General features: G+C 49.8%; 1 protein-coding gene across 17 annotated transcripts in view; it reads left to right on the top strand.

The window, feature by feature from the left end:
• Positions 1-25789, top strand: part of PCBP3 (poly(rC) binding protein 3) — a 52493-nt gene that overhangs the window by 16913 nt on the left and 9791 nt on the right. For 5 of the 17 annotated variants that reach the window (XM_027666205.1, XM_027666203.1, XM_027666204.1 and 2 more), the window contains 11 exons: positions 7412-7557; positions 7839-7862; positions 8658-8690; positions 9262-9378; positions 10122-10253; positions 10523-10651; positions 12996-13139; positions 15667-15708; positions 19914-19992; positions 20673-20732; positions 23945-23997. In XM_027666205.1, coding sequence (XP_027522006.1) covers positions 7489-7557; positions 7839-7862; positions 8658-8690; positions 9262-9378; positions 10122-10253; positions 10523-10651; positions 12996-13139; positions 15667-15708; positions 19914-19992; positions 20673-20732; positions 23945-23997 — 882 coding nt within the window. In that variant the 5' untranslated portion in view covers positions 7412-7488. The remainder of the gene's footprint in view (positions 1-7411; positions 7558-7838; positions 7863-8657; positions 8691-9261; positions 9379-10121; positions 10254-10522; positions 10652-12995; positions 13140-15666; positions 15709-19913; positions 19993-20672; positions 20733-23944; positions 23998-25789) is intronic. The other 12 variants (XM_027666213.1, XM_027666216.1, XM_027666212.1 and 9 more) reach the window with 8 other exon arrangements.

Genomic DNA, 25789 nt, shown 5'->3' with positions numbered 1-25789 from the left:
AAAAGGGCATCTAAAAACTGACACTTAGGGGATGGATATTTGATTGTCTCACCCCTTGGGGCATGTTTCCAACTGTGCTGGCATCTTTTGGGCATGATATGGGTCCTTTGGAGCTGATGCACAACCCTGGCAGAGCATCCCTGGGGCATCTATCGAGGCATCTCCTACTGTGAGGTGGCATCTCCTGGCTCCCATTCCTTGGCCTTTGGCTGAGGGGGAAAACCCCTAAATTTGGTGCATTCCTGAAGCATGACTGACCATAGGCATGGCTCAGTGTCAAGGTTCTAAGTGCAGTTGTCCAAGAGAAGTGAGCTTTATTTGCAAATACATGGACATTTAGAAGATTAAAACAAGGATAACTGGCAGGATGGCATGGTTGTGGGCAAACTCCTTTCCTGAATCTTCAGTGCAACTTAAGCCCCTCACTCAAGACCCTGTCTCCCGCCATTCCTCCATCCTGCAGAGCCTTGATTCCTCCAACTCTTTCCTGTGGGACCATGTTTGCTGGCCCCAAGGATCTGGGGTTGCTCTCTGCTGGCTGGATCTCCTATGAAGACCCACTTTGCCATTCCTGGTTTCCTTCCGCAGATCCTACAAGTCAACCTGTCACTCCCATCCACTTTCAGGTGGATGGGGAGCATTTCCTGTGTCTGTGCACTTAACTGCATTGAGCTGTGTTCAATACTTTGCCTTGCAGAGCTCCATCTGATTTTTTTTCACCTTGCTAAGCTCATTTTGGCTTCTTGCTTTGCTCTCCAAAAGCTTCCCCCACATGGGTTGTCACCTGGCAGTTTAACAGGAGTGTCCCTGGTCAATGTTTTGGGAGGGTTTAGAGCATTTCCCAGCCATTTTCAAATGGTTTCATGCACCACAGCTCCCTTCACATCACACAGGTTCTCCATTCTCCACTGGCTTGGTCCAGCCACCCTCTGCGGCTTCCCATTGTCATGGGATGCAGTTCAGGGATGCAGTCATGGAGTGTGGCACTGAAGCAGTCATCATCCTAGTCTCTGCAGTACAAGGCGATGACGTTTCAGGTTTGGGAATTTTTCCTATTGCTCGGATGCTGCAGCAGAACCCGCCCCACTCTGCAGAGCTGAGCCCCGCGGCAGATCCAGGCTGAAATGCAATGCAGTGCTGATGGCTCTGCCTTCCTGAGTTGATTAGGACAACCCAGTGCTTGGTCCTTGTTTGACCATCAGCAGCTCCAATGGATGCCCTAGCTCCCAACCTCTCCAAAATAATGACTTGGGCAAGGAGGAGCAGCCAGTACTTTGGGAAAAAACTGTAATGGATTGTTTTTATCCATCCATTAATCTGCTGGCAGACCAGAGGAGAAAGAGTGATGCTCCTTATCCCTGGAAATGTTATTTTCTTGGCACTCATGGTCTTGCTAAAGGCTCACAGGCATCTGAGGATGCTCTTGGTTGCTGAGTCATGATGGATCCAACTGCAAAGAGCGTTGGCTCTCATCACCTCGTAGGGGGAAATTTCCGATGCACTTACGCAGTTTGACGTTCCCTGAAAATACTATTTTCATTGGCAAATTGCTCCAAAAGTAACTAACAGGATGATTTGGAAGTGCCTGAATTAAAGTATGTTGTTCTCACCCCCTCCCCGCTCACCCTAGCCTTCCAAAATCAGCTTAAATTAAACAGATTAAATGACAACCTGTTATTCTTCCAAGCAGGGTTGAAATAACCTTGTTGAGGCAATGGTTTAACAGGTTCAAGGCGCTGGTTTTGCTCAGGGTCAATAAGCCCTGAAACTAGCCCAGACAAGGTTTTCTGGCTTTCACAAGGGCATCTAATAGCCTGCTGCCACTACATCACATTTTCCTCACTGGTCTGTGTCCAACCTCTGCTTGCAACATCGCAGCAGCTCATGTGAGGGAATGGGAACTCTGCATCCTACTGATCTCTGCAGATACATCTCCCGTGTACCTAAATTTCCTCTAAACCTGGTAATTAACATAAACCTCAAAGTTTTATCTCCCACAGATGTATCAGGGCACAGAGGTAGGTGCTGCAATCCTAATGTCCTATCCCCATCATCCTGGAGCGGTTTGTAGGGAAAAGCTGCAGCTTCATCCACTGACCTTCACACAAATATGGTGATAATAGCACTGCCAGCATGACAAAACAAATCTTTCTCCTCTGTCTGGCCTTGCCTTGGTGGAGACTAAAGCCTGAGACCAGCTTGTGGGGTGCACCAGATAAAGCAGAAAACTAGGAAAGCAGCTGGGAATATCCTAGAGGGAGGGCAGGGAACACAGCTTTGAGGACATTTGGCTGGGGTGTGGCTGAGCCCACTTCAGTGTGACAGTGCTGGATCTCTGCATCACTAGTGGAGACATTCAGAACAGGAGGAAATGGCCTCAAGTTGTACCAGATGAGGTTTAGATTTGATATTAGGAAAAATTTCCCCATGGAAAGGGTGGCCAAGTACTGGCACAGGCTGCCCAGGGCAGTGGTGGAATCACCATCCATGGAAGTATTCAGAAAATGTGTAGATGTGGCACTTGGGGACATGGTTTTGCGGTGGAGTTGACAGTGCTGGGGGAACGGTCGGACTTGATGACCTTAGAGGTCTTTTCGAACCTAAAGGATTCTGTGACTCTGTGATCTCAAATGGAGGAGAGCAGGGAAATGGGAGCAGGACTGAGAAAGAAACCTCCAGAGATGCCTGCTCTGAGGGTCAGAGCAGGGTCATTTGTCTCCCTTGATTCTTGAAAAGATCATGGGCAGGTGAGAGGCAGGAATATCCTGCTGGATGATGTACCAAGAGAACATAGGGCATCTTTCTGTCTTTTTTGGTTAGAGATATCTAAAATATTTCCACTGAAGCTGGAGAGTAAAGAGAAGAAAAGGTCAACCAAAGTGACCACAGTTGTAGAAAATGGCAGCAGCTGGAATTGTGGCTTTATTCCAAAATGGCATTTGGTGTCACTCATGTAGATGATTCTATGCCCTCTCACAGCTTTGTCTTCCAACAGCCAAAGGCTGCTGGTAGCTGATGTGTTTCCGTTTGGTTTAAAGGAATGCTTGAACTGGGTCTTCTGCCTTTTTTTTTTCTCCTTCCACCCCCATCCTGACCTGGCCAGACTGCGTCATTGTCATAATCCCGAGCTGGCTGCCTCTCTGTGCTTCCCAGTCACTAAAACACAGCGCTGAAAACCATCGGATTAGGTCTTAATGGCAGGATCAAGTCAGCAGGAGATGAGTGGGGAGAAAGCTCCTGCTTACGCAGGTGGACAGGCAGCACTCCTAGAGAAAACAAGCTGAAAAGCCTAAAATGTCAGAAAAACATCTTCTTTCCTGGCCTCTCTTGCTTTTCTCTGCATTTAATACAGCCTTCATTTTCCAAGGGTCAGAAAACTCTGGTCTGAGTTTTGTGAAGGCAATATTGAGGGGTCAGAGGTGTCTAAACATTTCCTCCCTTTCAGAGAAAAATGTCTTGAGTGGTGGACGTTCTGTCCAAGATGTTAATTCCCAACACTAAATTCTGTGACCCCCACCAGAAATCTGGGCTGTGCCGTATCACGGTGTGCTGGAGCATGCTGGGGGTCTGTGGTTGTCTGTTCCACCTGTGCTGGTGGTGCTCCTGGAACACAAAGAGCCTGGGAAGTATGTTAGATATTTTCCAGGGTGGCTTTGCCATTGAGCAGTGGGATGCTCCAGAGGAGGGTCTCAGGTGCTGTCCTCTGGGCAGGTGGCACAGCATCCCTGTACTGACCAGTCCTGTGGCCACCCTGTTCTTTAGGTCATCCAGGGCTCTTGGTCAACAGGGCTCCGAGGTGTTGGAGTTTATGAGCCGACATTGACCAAGAGAAGTTGTGGCTGCTCCATCCCTGGAAGTGTTCAAGGCCAGGTTGGATGGGGCTTGGAGCAACCTGGGATAATGGAAGTTGTCCCTGCCCATGGCAGGGGGTGGAATGAGGTGAGCTTTAAGGTTCCTTCCAGACCAAACCATTCTGTGGTTCTATGATGCACCTATGAAGAAAGTGTGATTTTTCTGGAGGCCGTGTGATGGTGAGGGGGGTGATGGAGACTTTCTCCTCTGAGTTTGCTTGGCAGAGCCTGTGAACTTTCCATCCAAACCTTTCAGGGAGGGGGTGGGTTATGCATGGGACATCTTTGGACCGAGTTGTCCTCTTGAACATCCTCTCCTCATCTTGAACAAAACATTGCACTCCCCCCAAATGAATACCTGTATGAAGCAAAGATTCTCTCACACATGGCTCATGCACCCAGGGAGCCCTAGCAGTGCATGGGAGGAGGAAGAGGAGGAAGTTGAGGACTGGCTTCAGCAGGCGTGGAGCCAGCAATGTCTCCCAGCCCCTGCTGGAGCTCAGCTGAGCCCCATGCTAAGGGGGATAGCATTCCTGATATGATATCAGGGGTATGATTCCAGCATCCATTTTTCCAGCTCCTGTGTGGAAACCAGGCTGGAGAACAAAGTCCAGCCCAGAGTTCCATTTCCCTCCTCCTATTCTGCTTCGTGTGCCATCTCCTGTCTAAGAGATGATCGTGTTATTAAATTAATTTAATACACAGAATTCAGATTTCCCCTAGTCAGAAGCTTTTGCTCAAATTTTAGGAAAGTGTCAGTATTTGTGAGGTATCAGCAAACATAAATACAAGAGTGCCAGCTTAGGCAATTGCTCCAGCCTCTAAAAAATGGGAAAGGAGAAAAATTGGAGTGTGTATGTTCGCATGTGGGGAAAAGGAGTCTACCTTCTGTTCTGGGTTTCCATTTTCCTTCCTCTTCCTTGGTCACTGGTGCCTGAGCTGCTTTTTCAGACATAGGGAATTCCTGATAGATTAAGGAAATTTCCGAGAATTTAATATATTTAACCTCAAAACTGAGGAAGAGCCCAGACTGGCTCTGAGAACTGATGATATCTTCTCCAAGCACTCTCACAAAGGCAGGTGCAATTAAAAGGTTTATTTATTGTGGGATGGGATCACCCTTTGGATGGGCATTGTCCAGCTGTTTTGGGGCAGATCTCCCCTTGCTGAGGTGCAAAGACTGTTGGCTGCTCTCTGTGCAGGGAAGGAGGGTGCTCCAGTCCTCTGCCTGCGGTTGCCCAGGTGTGATGCTTGGCAGACCCTCTCTTACTTCAGTGTGCAGCTTCCCTTTTGGGGCCAAACTTGATGCTTCTGTCTCCTAATTCCACATCTATGACCTCTGCGGGGCTGCACCTGCTTCTCACTGGGTTGGAGTTCGGCCCTGGATCTACTCTATCCATTGGACTGAATGTAATGGTGTCCTTAGGGCTTTCAAGTGGGTGGACAAAGGAGCCATTTCAAAGCTGCTGTGAACAAGGTGGAATACGATGGTGAAGAGGAAGAGTCCGAGATGGGTCTCTCTCCAGGCAAGGAACGCTCTGAAATGCTCAAAATAGTGTTTTGGGGGGTAATTTTTCCCAGCCCTTTGTCTATGAAGAATGAGGTCTGTGGAGGGAGGCAGGTTCCAAGAGTAAATGCTTCAGCTCTATTGTTCCCATCATTTCCTTTGAGCTCATGAATCCCTCTATGAAATACTTACCTTTCACTAGTATGATTAAGAAAAGGCCAATGTAGCTTTCCCGTTCACTGGAGCATGAAGCGTGTTTAATTTAATAATGCTGATAAATCTTAAAGCCAGGAGCATTTGGCTAACACATGACCTACTTTTTCAATCAATTGGAAGCATTTACATAACGGCCTGATGCAGGGTTCCTCCTGCGAGGGATGTGGAGCCAGGGATGGCAGACACATTCCCTATGGAAGGACAAGGGGGAAAGGCTTTTAACTGAAAGAGGGGAGGATTAGATAAGATTTTAGGAAGGGATTCTTCCCTGTGAGGGTGGGGAGGCCCTGGCACAGGTTGCCCAGAGAAGCTGTGGCTGCCCCATCCCTGGAAGTGTCCAAGGCCAGCTTGGACGGGGCTTGGAGCAACCTGGGATAATGGAAGGTGTCCCTGCCCATGGCAGGGGGCTGGAATGAGGTGATCTTTAAGGTTCCTTCCAACCTAAACCATTCCATCATTCTATCTTTCTATGTCAAGCCAAAAGGTACTGATAAGGGTGGGAAGGAGAATATTTCTGAGACAGAAGGTGATGCCATTGGAGACCAGAGTGATGGGAATGGGTTGAGAAACTATAACACATGGGCAGGCACCTTCCACTAGCCCAGGTTGCTCCAAGCTTTGTCCAACCTGGCCTTGAACACTTCCAGGGATGAGGAATGCACAACTTCCCTGGGCAATCTGTTCAGTGATCCTGTTCCAGTGTTCAACTCATTTCATTTCTTATCCTTCTTGTGAGGATTTCATCTCTTTTTTCATTTGTAACATCGAGTAGCCTCAAGACCTGTGTTTACACATAGGTCACAAGCAACCTAATTCCCAGTGAGCTGGTGTCCTTTAGCTTTAGGGAATGCCATCTCCCTGCAAACCACATGGTTTTATCCATTTTAGGTTTCATAATAACCTCTAGAAAGAGGTTTTACATCAAACCCATCTCCCAGCCATGGTTTGTGCATTGCTGTTGTTTATTCATCCTGACTTGCATTAAAGCAATACTTGAGAACTGGTTTATCTCCCATTCTTTTGGTCATGTAAGTCCCTGTCTGAGCAAAGGGGAATGCCAGATGCTTGTAAGAAGGATGAAAAATCTCCCATCTGATACAGAGAGATTAAATACCAGGAGGGAGAATTGCTCCATATTTCTCAGTGTTGCACGTAGAAGGATGCTGGCACCTCCCTCTGGGATGGGACTGCTCTCCCCATGCACTGGTCTGCAGGGACATTTCATATGCCACGTCCTTGTGCAGAGATACTCCTAAAGAGCCATCAGGAATGAAAGATGAAGGATTTGTTACCATTCAGTGATTTTTTTTTTTCCCCTTTGCCTTCAAAGCATAGGTGGCCCCCCTAGAGGGCAGAGGAGGAAAGAGGGAGACAATAGAAAAAGAAAGGAACATGGTTTCATTAGATACATGTAATATGAATGGCTGGAAGTGGCGTGGTCCACACAATGCTCAGCTGGGGAGCTCACAGGTCAGGATGTGTGGCAATCGGGATGCCAGTTCCATTCCTCCCCGTTCTGTGCTCCTGGAGTCAGATGGATAGTTCCTGGCTACTTAAAAACTGGTTTTTGGTTTTCTGAGCACCCATTCATGCTGGAAGTGGTGAATTTTGGTTTGCTAGGTAGGTGTTGTGTGTCTTTTAAAGTCCCAGTTCAGCCACTGGTGTTTGGCCAGACTGCTTATCCAATGCTCTGGTCCTTCATCTGCAGCTGCTTTTTGGCCGTGCCACCTGGGACACCGGAGTCTTTGCTCCCATGCTCTGCTGCTTCTGCAGTGTCCATCCCAAGCTGAGGAACCTGCCTGTTTTAAGAGCAAACCTTTCCCCTCTCTGTGCCCAGGTGATACGGCCGTGGTGCTGTCTCTGTGCCAGGGCTGCCCTCCCAGCTATTGCACATCTCCTGTCCCCCGGTAGGAAATGGAGTCCAAGGTCTCCGAAGGCGGCCTGAACGTCACCCTCACCATCCGACTGCTGATGCATGGCAAGGTAAGGGGCTCCCAGAGACAGGGTTTCCTCACAGATCCCTCTCCCACCTCCGCCTGTGCCCGAGTCCAGCCCCGCAGAGTGTCCCAGCCCTGGGAATAGCTGTCATCCTGCTGATGGGGAGGGTGGCATGGTGCTCCTGGTCCCTCTCATACCTGTCCCCCAACCCGTTCTTCTGCTGGGGATGGTGTCCACCAGGTCTTTACTTCATTATGAGGGTGGGCCAGACTGTCATCACATTTTCTAATGTCAATTCCTTTGTTTCTGGTGCTTTTTTTGTGTAGGAAGTCGGAAGCATCATTGGGAAGGTAAGGACGTCTTTTAATGCAGCATTAATGCTGTTGCCTGTACCTGTGGTGTGGTAGATGCCAATCACCTCTTCCCTGTGATGTCCTGAAAAGTCTGGGGTGCATGAGCTGGTTGCTGCATTTCTGAGCCAGAATTTAGGAGACACCCACACAGGGATCAAAGACCATTCCCCTAAAAACCCCACCAACCACCAGACTTCCCCAGCGCTGTTCCCAGCTGTTTCCCAGGGGTGATGACTGGGAGTTTGCAGTCATGTTGCTCTGATGTTTTAATTAAACAGCTTTATTAACAGGTAATACAAACGTCACATAGACCCATTTAAAATATAATTTAAATGGAGGCCACAGGACTCCATTTACCTTGTGCAGCAAAGCTTCACGAGGTGCTCTGCTCTCTGGTGCTTGTCATGGTGGTTTGGAAAGTCCTGACTATACAGGATTAGGGGGTTTTTTGGGATGGTTTTAAAAGGCAGGTTTATGGTGGCAAAGATTTGCAGCATAAACATATTTTCCCTATATGCTTGTGCCTTATTTTTCCATCAACCTGTCCAACTCTGGGAATATTCACAGTTGTGAATCTGTATATATATATATATCTTATATATATCTTTGACAACTTACACACTAATCCCTTCAGCTGTCCATCATGTGGGGATGCAGGGCCAGGCATCACTGAGCTGCCCATGCTTTTGGCTACGTGTTGCTGTGTTTTAGGGAGATGCATGTTTGGAAGGGTTGTTTTGAAGGTGGAAAGTCTTGGATTTTCAGTAATCGCCTCTTTCACTCTTATTCCAGAAAGGAGAGACCGTGAAGAAGATGCGTGAGGAGGTGAGTGACCTGCTCTGTGACTGATGTGTAGGAGGAAGGAAGAGCAGAGTGGCCAGAGCTGTACATTGCCCTGTGCAATTCGCGCAGTAATTCCCAGGGTCAGGACAAGCAAGCCAGCTGTCCCTAGAGCTCTTTGGACCAGCTTCCTCCCTCCACACTCAAATAAACTTCTATCACAATTAAAAGGGAATTTTCCAGAACCAAGAATTTGCTCTTAATGAAACATTGAAATTAAGTCACCCTTAAGATGCTTTGAGTTTGTCCAAAGTCTTTGTGTCTGCAGCTCCTAGGAAGTTATCAGGGCAGTGAGCAGCACTCTTCTTTTCACAAGCAATGACTCCATGAGCTGGTCTTGCTTCAGTCCCATGGGTTTCCATTAGAGTAAAAAATTGGAAACTCTTTCTGAGGGTTGGAATAAGACAGTGCTGGAATCATTGCAGATGAGGGGTGGGAGTTTGGAAGGTTAGATGGGATAGGCTGGGACAGGTGACAACCAGGACAATCAGGCTGAGAGAGGACCCTACCCGAGTGCTTGGCTGTGGCTATTCCAGGACTGCTCTTCTCTCTCCAGAGTGGGGCAAGGATCAACATCTCGGAGGGAAACTGTCCTGAGCGGATTGTGACCATCACTGGCCCCACCGATGCCATATTCAAGGCTTTTGCCATGATCGCCTACAAATTCGAGGAGGTGAGAAATGTGAGCCATCCCACAGCTGGGGACAGCAGTGCAGATGGGCCTGGGGACCTCCAGCCCATATGTGCCTGGTTGGACTTGCTTAACTGGGACCTGGCCTCAGCACAGAACCTTCCAGACATCTCTGACTAGGCAAGAACTCAGCACAAGTCTGATGAGGAGCAGCTGGGGGAGCTGGGGAGGGCTCATCCTGCAGAAAAGGAGGCTCAGGGGGACCTTCTTGCTCTCTACAACTTCCTAACAGGAGGGTGTAACCAGGGAGGGGTTGATCTCTTTTCCCATGTAAGAAGTGATGGGACCAGAGGAAATGGCCTCAAGTTGCACCAGGCAAGGTTTAGATTGGATATTTGGGAAATTCTTCACTGGAAGGGTGGTCAGGCATTGGAACAGGCTGCCCAGGGCAGTGGTGGAGTCACCATCCCTGAAAGTGTTCAAAAGGTGTGTGGATGTGGTACCTGGGGGCACGGATGACTGGTGGACTTGGCAGTGCTGGGTTAATGGTTGGACTCGATGATCTTAGAGGGTTTTTCCAACCTTAATGATTCCATGATTCTGTGATTCAGTGAACTGTCCTGGAGGTCCCACAGTTAATTAACTGCAGGGAGGTGCAGTGATGCAGGTGCAGACAGAGACCAGCCACATCTGGGGGACATGACCCCTCCTCTCTAGCCCAGGGCACTTGGGTTGGCGTCTGGTCTGGTACCAAGGGCTCATGTGCTGCACTCTTCCTTCCCAAGGACATAACCAACTCCATGAGCAACAGCACCGCTACCAGCAAACCTCCAGTGACACTGAGACTGGTCGTGCCAGCAAGTCAGTGTGGCTCGCTGATTGGCAAGGGAGGCTCCAAGATCAAGGAGATCAGAGAGGTAAGTCAGACTTGAACGAAGCCACTTCATTATTGCACATCACTGCAGCTCCTCGGAGCTGATCCGCGACCAAGGGGGAGCTGCCTTGGAAAAGGGGATCCTTATGCTGCATCGTGCGTCATGTTGCTTCCCAGGGTAGTCTTGCTGATGTAGGAGCAGGATCCCATGGGATGCCATGTGTGGGGCAGTGCGGCTCTCGGGAGGCGCGTGGCATCAGAGCTGGAGCTGGCTGCAAGGGAAGGTGTTCCTTTCTCTCTTTCTGTCTCCAGTCAACAGGTGCTCAGGTTCAAGTGGCGGGGGACATGCTGCCCAACTCCACGGAGCGGGCGGTGACAATCTCGGGGACACCTGACGCAATTATCCAGTGTGTCAAACAGATCTGTGTGGTGATGCTGGAGGTACAGTCTGTAACAAAGGGGGTAAAGTACATAAGGAAAAAAATCCCAGCTGGCACCACAACAGCACTGGGAGCTGTGGAGCGTGTCTCTCGTCCCCTTCACCACGCGTTGTTGGACCACTCTCATTTCCTGGTACCTCCGTTGGAAACCCACCCAGTGTTTTTTTCCCACTGTTGTCTGTTGTTTCTAGAGTCTCACACTGAAAGCCTGCCTGGTCGGGTGCCCCAAAGGAGATGGTTTGTGCTGGAGCAGAGGGTGGCTTGAGGAGAGAGGGGTGCCAGGTGGGCTGGGACAGCCTACCCTGGTGTCCCAGCAGCATCCAGGGTACCATGGGAAGGAGATGGGGGCTGCAGCCCCTCCTCCAAGCACCTGGTCTCTCCTCTGCACAGGGGTCACAGTGCCCCACAAGGACAATAGTCAGGAGGAGGAGGAGTAGGCCAGTGCATCCCTTGTGCTGGGGGAGCTGGGAACACAAAGCTGAACTCCAGTGAGGCACAGTGGGAACATAGTGAGGAAGGCTGGTGAAGAGCAGGGACTGTAGGGCACATGGATGTATGTCCAAGGTGCCATTTTCAGGGATAAATGCTGACAAGCAGAGCTTGGAGATCTCTGCCATGGAAGGTTGCTGCTATACCATTGGCTTATTGCTGGAGATTATCACAGCCACAGGTCCCACGTCCACACCTGCCATCTCAGATGGGAGAAGCTCCAGGAGGAAAGCCCTTGGGACACAGGATGTTGACACCCTCTGCTCCTGGTGCCTCCCAGAGACAGACAAAGCAGGGACCAATGTCAGGCCCCTCTGCCTGGCTGCACAGCCCTTTTGTGGTAGAGAGGAGCACATTTCCCAATGGAAAAGCTTCAGATGGGGATGGCAAGGCTTGGTGGAGGCAAAGCAAATCCAAATTAAAGCACCTTCAGCTTGGCTGCAGCACAGCTCAGGAGGAATAGCCAGGAGCCACATTACCCATCATGGCTGGTTGTGATGCTCAGGCAGCTACACTGCTGCTAGAGGAAGTTTAGGCACATGATGACTCTGGGTCATGGACTGCAGCAGAGATGAGCCTGAGGTGATGCTTGCAGGTGTATTATAAAGTGTTTCCTGGACGCTCTTCTCACAAAGCAAGAGGTGCTGCTCCTCTGTATGGCTCAGCAATTAGAAGGGGAAAAACCCACAGAGTCTTCTTGCAGTCTGAAATCTGGGAATTCCCTGACTTTAACAGTTCAGAGAGATGCTCCTTATCACTTTTCAGTCTTACCTAGATAATCCTGACTCATCCTCTCCAAGATTTGTAACACAATAGAAGAACAAAGAGGCTTGGGATGATAGAGATGTGCTTTGATCATATAGCTTTCCCACAGGCAGGTTCTTAGTAGGAGGATTTAGATATGCTGTTTGCCTTCAAGTAGATGTCTAGAAGAATGTACAGAAAAAAAGCAGAATTTTCCATGAGATCATGCAATTTATATTGCTTTTCCTTATATAAGCAGTCAGTGGGTCATTTCGTTTTGGGTAGAAGCAGAGGAGCTGAAATCTCTCCTGATTCCCAAACCCCCCCCCCCCTGTTTTCTGCAGCCTGTTAGTTATGTTCAAGTGAAAACCAACACAGAGAACTTGGGTGAGCAGCTCCCATGCACCGCGCCATGGGATGACTCACTACAGCTCTGCTCCGACCTATGCAGGGACCGGACAGGCCACAGCAGCCAGGAGGAAGATCAGAGAGTCATAGAATCATGGAATGGTTTGGGTTGGAAGGGACCTTAAAGACCTCCTAGTTCCAACCCCTTGCCATGGCAGTGACACTTCTCATGTGACCACAATGACAGTGCCTCGCAGCATCCACTGCACAGCCATCCACATCCCAGCTGGGATGGCCGTGGACCAAACCAACTCCTGAAGGTGACCCTGACCCGCTGGTGAGGAAGATGAGGGTGGTCAAAGAGCTTGAGCAGTGTGCTGGGTCGCTCAGATGGGCTGTACCTCTCCATTCTGCTGCTTGAGAGCCTCCTCAGGGTTTTGAGGAGGGTTCCAGGAGTCTAGACCAGGTGACAGGGTTTGCACAAAGCAGAGCAAAAGTGAGGGAGGCAGCAGAGGTCCAGGAAGCGATTTAGGAGCCCGTGCCGTGGCAGGGTATCTCCTGTACCCCAGGTTGTCCTCGTTGTCCATGAAATGCTGCTTTCCCTTGTGTCCTCCTGTCCAGAAACGCGGTGTTACTGGTGCGGGTGTTGCTGCTGGCGGCCCCGGGGGCTGCGCTCCATTAGGTGCTTTCTAACGCTCTTTTTGCCGCCGTTTCAGAAAAGCTGTTCTAATGTTCTCTCTCCCTCTCCTTATCCCTTTTCCTAGTCCCCACCAAAAGGTGCCACCATTCCCTACCGCCCAAAGCCCGCCTCCACCCCTGTCATTTTTGCAGGTGGTCAGGTAAGAGCCGACCCGCTTGCAGCCTCCACTGCCAACCTCAGCCTTTTACTGCAGCACCAGCCGCTGCCCGTTAGTGCACTCAGGTTTCTTGCCTTCTGACTTGCATGTTGTCATCCCATCCGTTGTGTGCCATGGCAGCTGGACTGAAAGCTCTTAGTAGAGCCGATGGCTTACCTCCTCTAATAGATGCTGGAGGCTGAGAAAAAGGAAGGGGCCAGTCCAGAGAGGTTAGCTCTGCTGGGTGTTAGCTCTGCTGGTGTTAGCTCTGCTGGGTGCTCACACACAAAGAAAAGTCGGAATTTGCTTCACTAGACCCAAATTCCGTATTTGTCAGTGGTTAAGAAGGAGAAAATTAGAAAAGCATCATTGAACAAGAGGCCGTGACTGTTTTCTGGCATCTCCAGCCCAATTAAAAATATCTTTGTGTAGCTGTAATGGATCCAAGATAGGAAGGGTTTATCCCAGCTCCTGCAGGGCTGTGCTGAACCTCTGCTCCAGGCAGCCTCTGTGGAAGAGTCATGTCCCCATTCCTCAGGATGCTCAGCTGGTATGGGGTCCTGCTTCCCCCTACAGGAGAGCTTGCATTGCATTGCCCTCGGTGACATTGCAGCCTTGCAGACGCGACGTGCTATTTGTAGCCACCCTTGGGGAGATTTTGCCTTTGCAGGGTAACTGTGGCACGGATGTGCCATGGGAGCTGGAGATTATTCTGCAAACAAAAATCAGCAGAAACGAGCAGACAGCTGTTTCTAAACAGGGAACTTGAACCATTGCTTTTTCCACCTCGTCTCGTCATCTCACCTGATGACTGAGGACCTGCCTGTAGATGCCACCATGCTGTGGTGCCTCAGATTTAGCAGGAGATGTACCTTCCCAAGAGCTCCAGCAGCCAGGTAGAGCCAGCACCATGAAACCACAGCTGATGCCACCCAGAGGAGCTCCAAACGAGTTACTTCATTTCTCCCCAACCATAATAAATAGAAAGACAAACTAAGGATGGGAGCAAAGCCCAAAGCACAGGCTATTTCAGGCTGAATTAGTCATTGCCAGGATCAGGAGTGTGTCACTCAGTCTGAGCAGCCATCCTGGAAAAGAGCTTTGAGTCCAGCTGCTTGGTGAACTATCTTCTCAAAAGGGAGAGTAAGATGGAGGTAGCATTTTTCCTGCTGGTGAATGGTTGGTGTCTTGGACAGAAGTGATGTCACAGGAAGAAGCAACCATCTCTGAAATGAGAGCTCTTCCCAAGGCTGGGAGCCCTTTGGCTCTGCCCAAGGGGTGGCACGGGGTGGGTGGGCAGAGGACAGCCAGTGACAGTGGTGACAGGTGCTTGGGGTGGGATAAGCCTTCAGGAGCTCAGCAGGCTGAGGGATGCAGCAGCTGATGGCAGCTGCCAAAGGGGCCAGCCCCATCGTCCATGGGCAACATCAGAGTTGAGTTGCATCTGTCCAAGACATCTTCCTGCCCTTAATTACCTTTTTTCACTCAATTTTTCTATTCAAAACACAATGACCAAATTGCACCACCAGGACAGGCAACTCTTCAGTGAAGCCTCTGCCATATCCCCATCATGCCAAGATGTCAGTGGGCACTGGGACAGCCATTTCTGTTTTCCTCCTTCATGATTTTGGGGGTTTTCCTCACACAAGGCACTTTGCTATTTGCAAAGAATGTGGCAAATTTGCAGGAGGTTCCAAGGGTTGGTTTTTTTTTTCTTTTTTTCTTGGCAGTCTTTACTCTCCCTTTTCAAAGTGTTGTCCATCTCTTTTGTCATTTCTTTCAGAACCATCTGAATAATGTGTCAACCAGTGAGATATGTTTTGCTAGCTGGTTAAGTCCTAAATATTGGGCTCTCTAGTATCTGGTTCTTCACCCAGATCCGTGCTTATTTTTGGGTTATTTCTGAAAAAAAGTGGAGAAAGGATTGCTACAAAGGATGGGAAAAACACACAAAGCCACTCGCCTGGCAGATATCTGCATGGATTTATCAATTATGGCTGGTGAAAGGCATCGCAGTGCAGGCGGCCTAGCCCTGAGCCCTCACCTCAATGCCTTTCCAGTGCCCCAGCAGAGCATTGGAACATACTGGGTGGATGTTAGGCATCCACTGGGTGTTGTGTACCTGAAAATATGGAGAGGCTCACGTCACTGGCTTGCTTTCTAGGATCACACTAAGGTGTGAAGGGCAGCGGTGATGTCACTGTGCACCTGCTACGGAGTTAATTCTGGTTATCATTGAATCACAGAATGGTTTGGGTTGGAAGGGACATTAAAGATCGTCCAGTTCCAACCCCACTGCCACTAATCCTTATTTTTTGTACAGCAAAGACCAGTCACAACCTGAGATTCCTGCTCCATGCAATACTGGCACCTTTAAAGAGCTGCTTATTTCCTTTTGAAAAAGCCAAAGGGAGCCCAAGCCCTTGAAGTCAGGTAGCTCAGAATTGTGCCGGGTGGCATCAGAGGTGTACATCTTCCTCCTGACCCAAGGATTTGCTGCCCTGGGGAATCTAATGTGGCAGAGGGGGTCCTGGCAGAGGGATGGAGTTCTCTCACCATGTCCTACCAGCCCTAGTAACATCTTTTTTTTCCTTTGCAGGCCTATACAATTCAGGGACAATACGCTATTCCACACCCGGATGTGAGTTTTACCCTAATTTTTCTTATACCCTTTTCTGTCACCTGCATGCTACCGTTAATTCACATAATATTAATATTAGCCAATAATATTAATAACGTATTTTCAAAGTAACTGGCCATTTGTAGTATCTGTAATACCTTGAGTAGCCTTTTAACCTCTTAGCACTAAACTTTATTACTTCTGAGGACTTGGCCTGATGCTAAATTGTTTCCATTGTTCAGTGCTATCCCTTCATTTTGAGAAAAACCATACTCTATGCATTTTGTGCCTCAAAATGATCAAAACAAGCAAAAAAAAAAAAAAAAGAGGAAAAAATAATAATTTCCCCTCTATTTCCCCCCTGTCGTTAAAATGTTGGTAAGTCAAGGGTGTATTTAGTTGCTGAGTGCCTTGGTGGAGTGGGGAAAGCCAGAGCTCCAGGAGGTTCATGCTTGAGGCCAGGCCAGGGGGACATGCCTTTCAGGGAGGGGAAGGGTGGGGGGGCCTCCCAGAAATTGAGAGCCTCTGCATCTCCCAGAGGGATGGAGAGGGTGCTGCATCTCACCTTGCTGAGGGCTCTGTGCCTCCCCACAGGAGCAGGACCCCAGACTGATGTGGTCACCCTGGGTTTGATGGCTGTCTCAGTGGGTTTCGGTGGCTGTCACCCAGGGCAGGGACATTGTGGGGACAGTCCCCCCTCTATCTCAGGCTCCTTGGTGCAGGGGCAGGCACCACTCTGACTTGGGGTTTGCTGATACTCAGATCCCTTGGGCTCCCAGTCCTGTGGCAGGTCAGGGGGATGCAACATGTTTGCGGGGGGACACGTAGGGATTATCAGCTGGACTGTCTGCACCTAAAATCACCAACAGAATTAGAAAATTAGTCTGTTTAAAGGATTTCTATATGGAAAGCAGTGAAGCACTGTGATGCCAGCAGCTCCTTGCCAGCATCAGGCAGCTGCTTGGCTTCTGGGGTGGTCACAGCTCTTGGAAAATGCTGGGACTTTCTAAATGTGCTTTTGAGGGGATAAAATACCTGTCGAGTTCCATTGCAGGGGTCCTTCTTGCTGTGAGTCAGGGGTCTGCAGTGGGGCTGAGGATGTGGTGATGGGTGGAAAGCCTTCTCCAGCCATCCCAGCCATGGGAAGGGTATGATGTAGCTTGGTGTTCCTCTTTCCAATGGGTGCATTGGGTATTAAATCACAGAATTGCTTTTTCCATACCTGAGAAGGTGGCAAGGCTGGTTGATATCACAAATGCCCTCTCCACATGGGAACCTTTAGGAGCTGTAGGCTGGGTTTTCGTCTTAGGAGAAGTGATTTCACTGGAATTGGTGGAATCCAGGCTTTTGCTTTCCGTGTGACACCAGTATGTGTGTACTCTGAATAGCCTGCTGTGATGGTTGATAAGAAATATTCTTAGTTATGTACTGTTTGCTTTTGCTCCAGAAGCAAGAAATAACCTGTGTATTTAGGGTAGCTCAATATAGTCTTTATCCCAGTTTTTCTTTGCAAGTAGTGCTGACAACTTAGTCTTTTCCTTCTTACTATATTCCTCTGATTGTCAGGATTAAAATACATTCAATATATTTGCTGGCTGAGCTCTGCCCCACTCCCTGCAGATTTACTGAGACCTGGGAAGAATTGTTGGTACAGGGGCCATGCACTCCCTCCTTATTCTTATAGTGCTCTTGCAGTGATCGGTCATTTTAAACAATGCTCAGTGCAGAATCCAGTCTTGAATGGGATTTTAGGGCATTTTAAACACATTCTAGGTGTCTGTGTTTAGTGGGTGCCCCTGGCAAAGCAGGAAGAATTTTGAATGCCAAATGCATGTTCCTGCCTTGATTTTCTCCCCTGGAAAAAAACCCTCAGGACAGGGGCAGCTTTGGCTCATGAAGAGCTTCAACATTGCCTGAGTACTTGTAGGCAGTTTGGGATGTGAAGTGTAGCTGCCTGCCTTCCCAAAAGTTGTGGGATCCTAGAGTCACAGAAGGGTTTGGGTTGGAAGGGCCCTTAAAACTCATCTCATTCCAACCTCCTGCCATGGGCAGGGACACCTTTCACTAGACCAGATTGCTGCAGGTCCTGTCCAACGTGGCCTTCAAGATTTCCAGCGATGAGGCAGCCACAGCTTCTCTGGGCAACCTGTGCCAGGGCCTCACCACCCTCACAGGGAAGAATTCCTTCTGAAATAATATCCTGTCTAACCCTGCCCTCTGTCAGTGGGAAGCCATTCTGCCTTGTCCTGTCACTCCAGGCCCTTGTCCCAAGTCCCTCTCCAGCTCTCTTGGAGCCCCTTTAGGCACTGGAAGAGGCTCTAAGTTCTCCCTGAAGCCTTTTCTTCTCCAGGCTGAACACCCCCCAGCTCTCCCAGCCTATCTCCAGAGCAGAGAGGCTCCAGCCCTCAGAGCAAATCCATGGCCTCCTGCGGACTCACTTCAACAGATCCATGTCCTTGCTGTGCTGGGGACCCCAGAGCTGGATCCAGCACCCCAGGTACAGTCTCACCAGAATAGAGGAGAAGAATCCCCCCCCTTGATCATGGAAGATGAGCTGGAAGAGATGGACATAGCAGCTTTCACTGTGACACCTGGGTGCAGCCATGTTCTCCTCTCAGAGGCTTATTTATTGTTCTGATTATGGAAGCTGGCTAAATACCACTATCTAAACTATGTCTGAAAAGTCTACTAGATCAGTACTAGAAAGGATTTTGATGTTTCCCCCATTGGGCAAAGCAGGACCCCTGCACCAGGGCATGGTTGAAGCCCAGAGGGCAAAGAGGTTTCATTCAGAGTCCCGCCAGTGTCCAGGGACCAGGTGTCATGAGGAATTCCAGAATCAGTGTGCACCTCCAGGAAACAGGATAGTTCTGAAGTTAAAAACCAGTGGATGCTGATGTCCCCGCTCACTGCAGGAGCAGTGGTGGGCTCAGTCCTATCCAAAGACAGCTGTGTTTTGGCAGGAACCCACCATATCACACTTTTGGCTAAAATAAGCCAAGTAAAGCCAAAAGAAGCACGGGGGGGGGGGGGGGGGGGGGATGTGCAGGCACCTCTTTTCGTGGAGTGGTGAGACCTCTCACTTGAGCCGGTGGAGTTTGGAAGTCTTCATGCCTCTGCAGAGAGAACAGGGATCCCATGGGTACCTCTCTGAGCATTTGCAGGTGTTTCACCCCTTCCCACTGCCTCCCTCCAGCCTCCCCCCAGTGTGTGCAGTCTCTCGGGTCAGCTCTTCCCAGCATTTCCCCCTCACTGCTGCCAGCCAGACCTCTCCACCCTCTGTCTCCAGCCATGCTGCAGGAGCAAGGAGGAGTTTGAGCCTTGTTGACCCCCAAAGCCTTGAAATTATAACTCCTGCCTCTCCATTGCCAGTGATAATGGGCACAACAAGTGGTTTGAGTTGGGGGGATGATGTGATGCTGGCAACCCCCCAGCACCTGTGAAAAGTGGGAGGTGATAAAGAGCCTCCCTCCTGCTCCCTGCCAGACTTCAGCCCAGTTTGTTTTGTTTTTTTTTTTTTTTTCTTTTATTCTTTTTTTGGTTGGTTTGTTGGGGGTTTTTTGTTGGGTTTTTTTTTTGATTTGGAGCAGTAAAACCGAGCACAAAATGTATTCCAAACAAACACCTCTCTATGCAACCACTTCCCGACCAGGCACCAAAACCTACTCAGCACAACAAGGGATACAAGGATCTGAAATACCTACTGGTCATGGCTGAAGCCTGTAATTCCCCATGTTCCTAATGAGCTGACGTTTAGAAACGCAGTTTATCCATCTCCCAGAGGTACTTACCATCGGAGGCACAGCACAAGAACATGTGCTGTGGGGACAAGCAGTGACAGTGTGGCTCTGGTGACACAAAGAGGGTCTCTGGGTGCTGGTTGTGATGCCCACCAGCTGGCCCTGTGCCAAGGCGGAGGAGCTAAACTAAGAATGGGCTTCTTTCTGGTATCGTACTTCAGACCCTGACCAAGCACTTCTGCCAAAGATTTGGACTTTATTGCGCTATACCCAGGCCAAGTCCTTCTGCTAATGTTTTTGCCATGTCTCACCATGGCTTCCTGCTTTGGTTTTTGTTTTTGTTTTTGTTTTTGTTTTCATTAATTTTTGTTTGTTTTCCTTTTTTTTCCCCCCCTTCCGTTATAATTTTGTTCTTGCTTTTCGGTGTGACTTCTTGTACTCTATGACAATAACCTTCTTAGCTCTAATGTCCCTCCTACCCCTCAGCAGTTGACCAAGCTCCACCAGTTGGCTATGCAGCAAACCCCCTTTACTCCCCTTGGACAGACCACCCCCGCTTTCCCTGGTACGTACCCACATGCCCTTTCAAGATATCCTTCTCTTACCTGTAGAGTTTCTCTCTCTTTCTAAACTCATGCTATTTAATGGAAATGAGCAGGGCAAGTAAAAAGTTGCAATGTCCACAGGGAAAGGCTAACTAGAGATGGATATTTTGGGAGTCCTCAAGGGCGAGCTCTCAGCCCTTTGCCGTGCATGCCTGGACTCACTCCCAGCTTTGCTGGCTTTCCCAGCAGAAGTGATGACCACCATTTGGGTCCTTCCCTTCATGGAGGAGGAGGCAGCATCCCCTGCCACACGCTGATCCAGACCCCGGTGGGACATCCCCGCTTCCCTGGGGGGAGTGGCTCGGTGCCAGCTGGGGATGCTGCCTCGGTGTGTGTGGGGAGTGGTGCCGAGCCAGGCAGGATAGCACTCCCGCAACGGGAAGGAGTTATGGCTGTAGGAGGCCACATTGACAGGAGCACAGCCGGCCCCGGCGTGGCTCAGAGCCTTGTCCTCAAGGCTGGCATGTTCACAGTGACCTGGGAAGCAGATAGAGCACAGGGGATGGAGATACTTAAAGTACCAGCTGGAAATGCCTTTTCTGACAATATGTTCATCATATTTTGAGCTTCCTAGATGAAGTGACATTGCTTATCTCCTTGAAGGCAAAAGCATTAAACCTGTTTCTTCTTTGCTCTTCAGGAGAAAAGCTGCCCTTACATTCCTCCGAAGAAGCTCAAAATCTGATGGGCCAGTCATCAGGTAAAACACAAAGCTAGAGGGAAATAAGCAGGCTTTGGTTGAAATATATATATTCCGTTATAGGACCATGCCATTGTTGTGCTCTGAGAGGAATCATGGTATTTGTAGAGAAGACAGCAGGTTTTCTTGGTGGGCAGGGAGAGGCCAGGCAGCACTGTTCTTCTTTGTACAGCATGTCAAAAGAAAAGTGCCTGGACTTTATTGCCTGGTTTTGTGATATTTGTGTATAACTGCCATAGAATCACAGAACATCCTGAGTTGGAGGGACCCACAAGGATCATTGAGTCCAACTCCTGGCCCTGCGCAGGACAGCCCCAAGAATCCCACTATGTACCTGAAAGTGTTGTCTAAACATTCTTGAGCTCTGTCAGGTTTGGGGCCATGACCACTGCCCTGGGGAGCCTGTTCCAGTGCCTGACCACTCTCTGGGGGAAGAACCTTTTCCCAATATCCAGCCTAAACCTCCTCTGACACAGCTCCAGCCGTTCCCTCAGGTCCTGTCACTGGTCATCAGAGAGCAGAGGTCGGTGCGGCCCCTCCACTACCCCTCATCCGCGATGAGTTCTCCCTCAATGCCATCTGCGTAACAGGAGGATATCAGAGTCATCACCCTTATTCCTTCATTTAATTTTGCCTAAACTTTGCTCAGAAACAACAGAAAAATGCCAGTGGAAACAGCAATGACATGCAGCTTTAGCCATCTCCAAGTCATTCAGGGTGAGTTGCAATTTTAGTGGGACAGGACCCTGAGGAGCCAGAGCATGGCTGCAGCCTTGGAGAAATTTTGATGGCAGATGTCCCACATTCATCCGTATGTGTCGAATGGATTTGTCTTTTCTTACCTGCCATTGTTTAGAGGAGTTATCCTGAGATCTGGAGGTTCACAGGCAGTATGAGCCAGACCTCCCTGGGCATGCCTGGGGCACACAGCCATCCCATGCATGCTTCAGAAGTTTGGGGATGTCACCTAACTATGAAAGCAAACGTAGCCCAAGTAGATAGACCCCACAAGACTGGAGAAGTAGAGATTTCATGACGCCGACCTGTGCAGCCATGTTTTCTGCATGTCCTCTTTGCCCTTTGCAGTCACCCAAGGCACTAATCCTGCCCTGACACCTTCATTAAAGCCTCAGGGACTGCTTGTGCATATCAGAGAGGGAGAATCTGGAGTGCTAAAATAAATCAGTCTCCAGGTAATGGGGAAGCCATTCCTTGATGGCTCTGTGATGCAGGGATGGCACCTTGATGATGCAGTACCATGGCACCTTGTGTCCCAAGGGCTTTCAGCAGCACCCATGGCATCTGAGCATGGGACAGGAGATGCCACCTGTGAGTCTGAGGAGCTTCGCTCGTATTCCCAAAGAACCCTGGATGCGTCAGTGCTGCTCTGAGTCCATCCCCAGTGCTCTGCTCCCTTCAGAAGACATTTTCTGCCATACCCAGGCTGCTACTGAGCTGAGCCTTGTAATGCATGACTGAGAGGCTGGGACACCCTCCTCTGAGGGACATGTCTGTGTTAGGTGCAGTCCACCTTGCCTGAACTGTGAGGAAGCTCAGTGTGCAAGACAGTTTAGGGCTGGTGAAATGTGTGCTGTAAAGTCAGCGTTGAGCATTGCCTGTGGTGTAAGACCTGGGCAGGATCTGTTTTGTGCAGGGTTTGGCATTAGTACCCCTGGCAGGAGGGAAGGACAGCAGAGGGCTGCCTAGCGGAGGATTTGCATCCCCAGTTCTAACATATCCTCTCCTCTCCGTGCTCCCAAGTGAAAAATGTGGTGAGGAGACCTCCTGCAAGGGAGATGCGTCTGGGAAGCTGCATTCAGGAGAGCGCAGGACTCAGACTTGTAGAATCATGGAATTGTTTGGGTTGGAAGGAACCTTAAAGCCATCTCATTCCAACCCCCTGCCAACCCTCACTAGCCCAGGTTGCTCCAAGCCCAGTCCAGCCTGGCCTTGAACACTTCCAGGGATGGGGCAGCCACAGCTTCTGTGGACAACCTGTGCCAGGGCCTCCCAACCCTCACTTCCTAACAGCCTAACATCATGCACGAGCACATCCAAGATACCTGGAGCTCCTCTTCCTCAGTGCTGCGGCCCTCGATGGAAGTATGTGAGGAATTTGGAGCTGCTACTGTCTTCTTTTGCAGCAGCCCTCCATTTCCAGTCTCCTTATTCTCTTTATTCTGCACCTACTTACTCCCCTTTCCACAGATACAGACCTGGCAGTCTCCTGTGCTCTAAAAATCCTTTATCAGTGGTCTATATCATGAGGATAAGGGGTTTTTTTTCCACTTACTGCGAATTCCCGTCAGCCACCAGACAGCTGCTTTCTTGCAGATTTGGCATAGGACATCCCTGCTTCGGCACTGAGGTGATTTAATATGGAAAATCATGGGAGAGGCAGGCTTTGACCTGGCCTAGGAGCGCTGTGCCATGGTGTCCTCTTACCTCTGGAACTGCACACACAGGGTATCCTGCTGGCTCCAGCCATTCCCACCATGGAGGAGAGAGCTCTCCCTGATCCAGGAGAGGCTGGGAGGAAGCACGCCTTTGCTCTTCGATGCATAATTTGTAGGGAAGCAGGATCTGAATCTCCATACTGTTTATCTTGCTTTCCCTTGGGAATAAGAGGGACAGCTGGTCCTGGGTCCAGCTAGGTTGCATGTCTTAGCAGTCTGGCTTAAATTTAGGGTGAGTCTGTGGGGCTTTAACTTGCAAAGGACTTGTGCCAGTGCTGCCGGATCCCCTGGGGAAACCGGTTTTGCGACACCAAGCTGCTGTCATGCCAAAGCAGCTCAATGCTGCTGCATCCAGAGAGGGCTGGAGGGTGCATGGGCAGCATTCCTGCTGGGCTGGTGGGTGTCCTAGCCAGCATGCTCTCTGCTGCTGTGTGGAAAGATGTTTTTCCCACCTCTCTTTGGTGATGTTGGAACCTTGCACCCTCTTCTGAAGCCATTCCCAGTGGGAGGATGAAGGGTGGGAAGCGAGGCACTCATGGGGCAGCTCAAGGGATGCAGGGAAGGTGACACCCAGCTCCAACAGAGTCAGGTAGCAACCATCTTCCCCTTCCTTGTCCCAGAGTGTGTGATCCCCTTCCCCTCCCACCCTGGAGCAGGACACAGCCTTTGCAGTGTTGACTGTTGCGGGAAAGCAGTGGAACTCCATCGTGCTGCCTCTGCAAGCTATAATAACCATGTCTCCTTGCATATACCCAGGTTTGGATGCCAATCCCCCGGCCAGTACTCATGAACTCACCATTCCCAATGATGTAAGTAGATCCAAGTGCTTCCTTGGCATGTCTGTGTGTGCATGTGTGTAGACACATATATGTATATGTGTGTGTATATATATATAAGTATAAGCTGGAGCCATATGGCTTTGTTAAATATATTTAGAGGTGCCCCTTCACCATGTTCCCTCATCCATGTGCAGTCCGTTGGGGATCAACCTGCAGCATAAAGTGCCCACTTGACTTTACCCCATCGGTAGCTTCCCTAGGTACAATCCTTAATGCTTTATTTCCCTTTCCAAGTGAACTCATTGCTCACGAAACATGCCCAGTTGACAGCACTGGGAAAGGGAGAGAGCTCCCATGCCAGCCCTGATTAAACTCTTAATTGCTTAATCAGGCACTGGCACATCTGAGATGATGTTTCAGCTCAAGGGTAGTGAGTGGGCTGGGGGTGGTGGTGAAGAGGAGGTAAGTAAATAACATTTATCATGCCACAAAGTGCCACACAAGTGTGTGAAGGATGGTATGTGTCATCTTAGTGCTGGTGACAGGCAGCTTTGGAGTCTTAACAGATGGAGGCGTTGTGGGTGTTGGACTGGGATATTTGCTGGGACAAGGCTGGAGTCATGCTGGGCAGGGTGCTTGGGGATGTTCCGGTGGAAGGAGGTGGGATGGAGAGCACAACACAGCCAACCCCTGGATTCATGCGTCTCACTTGCTTCTGGACTGGCCCACCGGTTTCTATGGATTAAGAACCAATCCATGCTCAAATCAGGAGAAGGGCAAGCAGGGGGATGACAGCCAGCCTCTGTCCCCATTTCCATCACCAGCAAGCACCTTCAGCCCGTCCTCATCAGGAGTCTCTGGATGGGGTCTGGCAGCTGTTGCTACCTCTTCCTGCTGTTCACCAACACCCAGCAGCACGAGGGAAAGGCAGCAAGCCCGGCTGCAGCTGCCCAGCACCTCTGCCAGGACCTCCTTCCGCCCAAGAGACGTGGCAGTGCAACAGCTTCTGAGCATCTGCCAGCTGAAACCCTCGGAGATGCTTCACCCCAGGGCCAACCACCATGGACCGAATCTCCAGAGGAGTCTGTGGCAGATTAATCACCAGTCTGCATCTGTCCATCCAGCAAGGACCCCTCTCCAGGAGACTGCAGGGAGCTCTGCAGGCGCTCCAGAGGTTCCAACAGCTGTGTCTGTGGAGCATGGAGGACCGCAGCAATCTTCACAAATATCAAGAGACCCCTTGCAAAAGGGGAGGAAGGGATGCCAGGGGACCTCCCAGAACCCAGGAGCACTCAGAGCATTCACTTGCCAGAGACTCGGCTCTCAGCAGACCTGGGCAGCATTAAATGTCATCACCTGCATCTTGAAAAATTCCTCCCTACCTCTTCCGCCTGTTGTTTTGAAGGCTTTTAAACACTGCCACCTCAGGAAGCAGAGGACAGGTCTGATTTTCTTTAAGGGTCTCCTGGTGTGTTTTAATGGTATAGCTTGGAGTTGTGCTGCAGTTTAAGTTGTGCTGCAGTGAACATTTGGAGGAGTAGTCATCTCCACTTCTGCCATGGCAGAAACCCAGCAGCTGCCAAGATGAACATCCCACTTATAAAATGCCCAGGCACAACCTTAGAAAAGAGCTCAGATGTCCAAAAGGGGATGCAGAAACACCTCATGCCTGTGTTGGCCAATATGGATATCTTGCTATGTGTCACCAAGCTTCAGAGATCAAGTTTGAGGGAACCACCATGTGGTGCACAAATGAGCGAAAACAAAGACCATTGAGGAAATTCAAGCCATCGAGGTCCATTGAGGAAATTCAAGAGATGGA

This window comes from Corapipo altera, unplaced genomic scaffold (genome assembly GCF_003945725.1).
Source record: "Corapipo altera isolate COAL_440 unplaced genomic scaffold, ASM394572v1 81, whole genome shotgun sequence".
NCBI classification, from domain to species: domain Eukaryota; kingdom Metazoa; phylum Chordata; class Aves; order Passeriformes; family Pipridae; genus Corapipo; species Corapipo altera.
Note: the sequence above shows the minus strand (reverse complement) of the source record. Positions and strands in the feature narration are given on the sequence as shown.